General features: G+C 35.6%; 1 protein-coding gene across 1 annotated transcript; it reads right to left on the bottom strand.

Moving 5' to 3' along the window:
* Window positions 1-1,307: 1,307 nt before the first annotated feature.
* Window positions 1,308-2,183, bottom strand: LOC130665283 (uncharacterized). The gene has a single exon (XM_057465608.1). The coding sequence runs from the start codon at window positions 2,181-2,183 to the stop codon at window positions 1,308-1,310; it is 876 nt and encodes a 291-aa protein (XP_057321591.1).
* Between the last annotated feature and the right edge of the window lie 238 nt (window positions 2,184-2,421).

Genomic DNA, 2,421 nt, shown 5'->3' with positions numbered 1-2,421 from the left:
TTTAGTGTACGACGATTCTTAACATCTTTTAAAAACTCCGGTTGTAAAAAATTGAATATCATCTGAATTCAATCTTGATTTGGTTATTACGTATTTTTTAATAATAAATGAAAATATTTTTAGTTATAAATTACAAGTAAATTTTACAATTAAATTAATCTCGATTCTTCATTGAAAAAAAAAATATCTGCAATTGTATTGATTATCATTATCAATTTCGCAAGAATTTACTAATTCAATTCTTCAATTAAAAAAAAAAAAAAATTGTAATTCAATCTATTTTAATTATTTTTTGGAAAAAAAGACTAATTTTAATTATTAGTTAAATCAAAAATTATAAATTAAATTTATTTCAATGATCGATAAAACAAAAACAAAATTACTTTAACGACTAACTTCAAAGTAAAAATAAATGTTCAATTGTTGAAATTTTTTCATCAAAAATATTTGATTATTCCTGATTAATAACTTCGATTAAATCTGATTCAAGCTCGATCGGATTTCGCATTAAGGCTTATAAAACAATAACAATAATAACTAACAGTTTCACAGTACAGATAACTTTGACTGATAATGATCTAATTATTTATAGATCAATCCAATCTTATGTAGAGTTCGAGAAAATAATGTTTTGTTTTAGAAGAATTTTTTATTGAACATACAGAATTTTTCTGTAATGTTAAACATCAGGTGAATATAACTCATATGATGCCTATCCGTGAAAGTGGAAAACTATTATTTCAAACAATAAATCAATAGAGTTCTTTATTTAATTTATTTTTGAGCTCTGGTGCTCTGAATTATAAAAATAATTATATTTTTTATGAGCTTGATGATTATTTTATTTAATTAAACAATTACTTTTATTTATTTACTCGTGATGAGCGCAAAATGATAAGATTAATTATAACACGTGTTATCACTTGAATATGCGTAAAACGAAAGATAATGGCGTCGGTCCTCTCGACACGAGGCAGGATAAATCGATGCGCATGCGCCGCACTGCGCTAGTCAAGTTTGAATTTATAAACACTAGGCCTCAGTAGGTGCTGCCTCTATTTGCCGGAAGTGCAACTACATTTAAATTTGAATGTAGTTGTGATTACGCAACATTCCATCCGCCATCAGTAACAGAGTTGATGATTGATGAGTTCTTGAGTACTTTATCTTACGGCGAGTATGTCATTGAACCAGTTGAGTTATTCTTCGTCATCTTCTTGAGGTTCTGGTTCAATTAGTAGGAGTGCAAGCATTGTGATTGGACGAGTGAGTGTCGAGTTCACTGTTTTGAGCGTAGCAACCCTGGTTCATCCATCTTTGCCAGGGTGGAGTGCGATGAAACGAGCGAGCGGCGACCTGGTTGGTGGAAACCTTTCGTCAGTGGGTAATACAAGTGATCCAACTTGAATTTGATGAGTTGGACGTTGCCACTTGGTAATTGCCAGTTGTCTTTGCAGATAACTTGTAGACCAATGATTCCAGAACTGTTGAATACGTTGTTGTAGAAATTGCCATCTTGACAATCGAGAACTATTTGTATCGATGAGTGCTGGTTCAGGAATCACATTGAGTGCTCGTCCAATCAAGAAGTGACCAGGAGTGAGTGCATCAATGTCATCTGGATCTTCCGTGAGTGGCTCCAATTGTCTTGAATTCAATATAGCTTCAATTTGCGTAAGAAGAGTCGTAAATTTTTCATACGTAAATGAAGACTCTCCCACTGTTCGAGTAAGATGGTGTTTGAGTGATTTGACAGTAGCTTCCCACTTTCCACCCATGTGTAGAGCTGCTGGTGGATTGAAATGCCAAGCAATACTGTTCACCATTATGTGATCCAGTATTTCTCTTGACTCTTGAGTTCCTTGAGTGAACCGACGGTTGAGATCAGTTTCAGCGCCTTTAAACGTCGTTCCGAAATCGCTGTAGAGTGCTGCGATGAACCCACTAGAACTGTAGTCGCTGACTACCTCTAGATGTACTGCTGACGTAGACAGGCAGACAAAAACACAAATCCAGCCTTTGTATGTTTTTGCTCCTCTACGTCTCCAATTTTTAAGTGTTATTGGACCAGCATAGTCAGCTCCAGTGTGTGTGAGTGCAGGTGATGGAGTGACTCGTGATACTGGTAGCTGACCCATGAGTTGTTGAGCTCTATCAGCACGATGTCGTGCGCATTTATACATTTGAGTATCACTGAGCGTACCGGTTGTCTACCGCCAATGATCCAGTACTTTTGTCGTATGAATGCAAGAGTAAGTTAAGTACCACCATGCATGTCACGCTGATGAGCATCAGAGATGATGAGTTTAGTTAGTGCCGCATTCCGTAGTAGAATAGCAAGATGCTTACTTTGGTCTTGATTTGGAGAATTCTTCAATCGTCCACCTACTCGAATGATGCCGTCGGTGTCAATGAATGAAA

This window comes from Microplitis mediator, chromosome 3 (genome assembly GCF_029852145.1).
Source record: "Microplitis mediator isolate UGA2020A chromosome 3, iyMicMedi2.1, whole genome shotgun sequence".
In the NCBI taxonomy this organism is placed as follows: domain Eukaryota; kingdom Metazoa; phylum Arthropoda; class Insecta; order Hymenoptera; family Braconidae; genus Microplitis; species Microplitis mediator.
Note: the sequence above shows the minus strand (reverse complement) of the source record. Positions and strands in the feature narration are given on the sequence as shown.

Excerpts from the sequence above, each read along its gene's own strand:
- LOC130665283 (XM_057465608.1), bottom strand. The coding sequence starts at position 2,183 with ATGTATAAATGCGCACGACATCGTGCTGATAGAGCTCAACAACTCATG.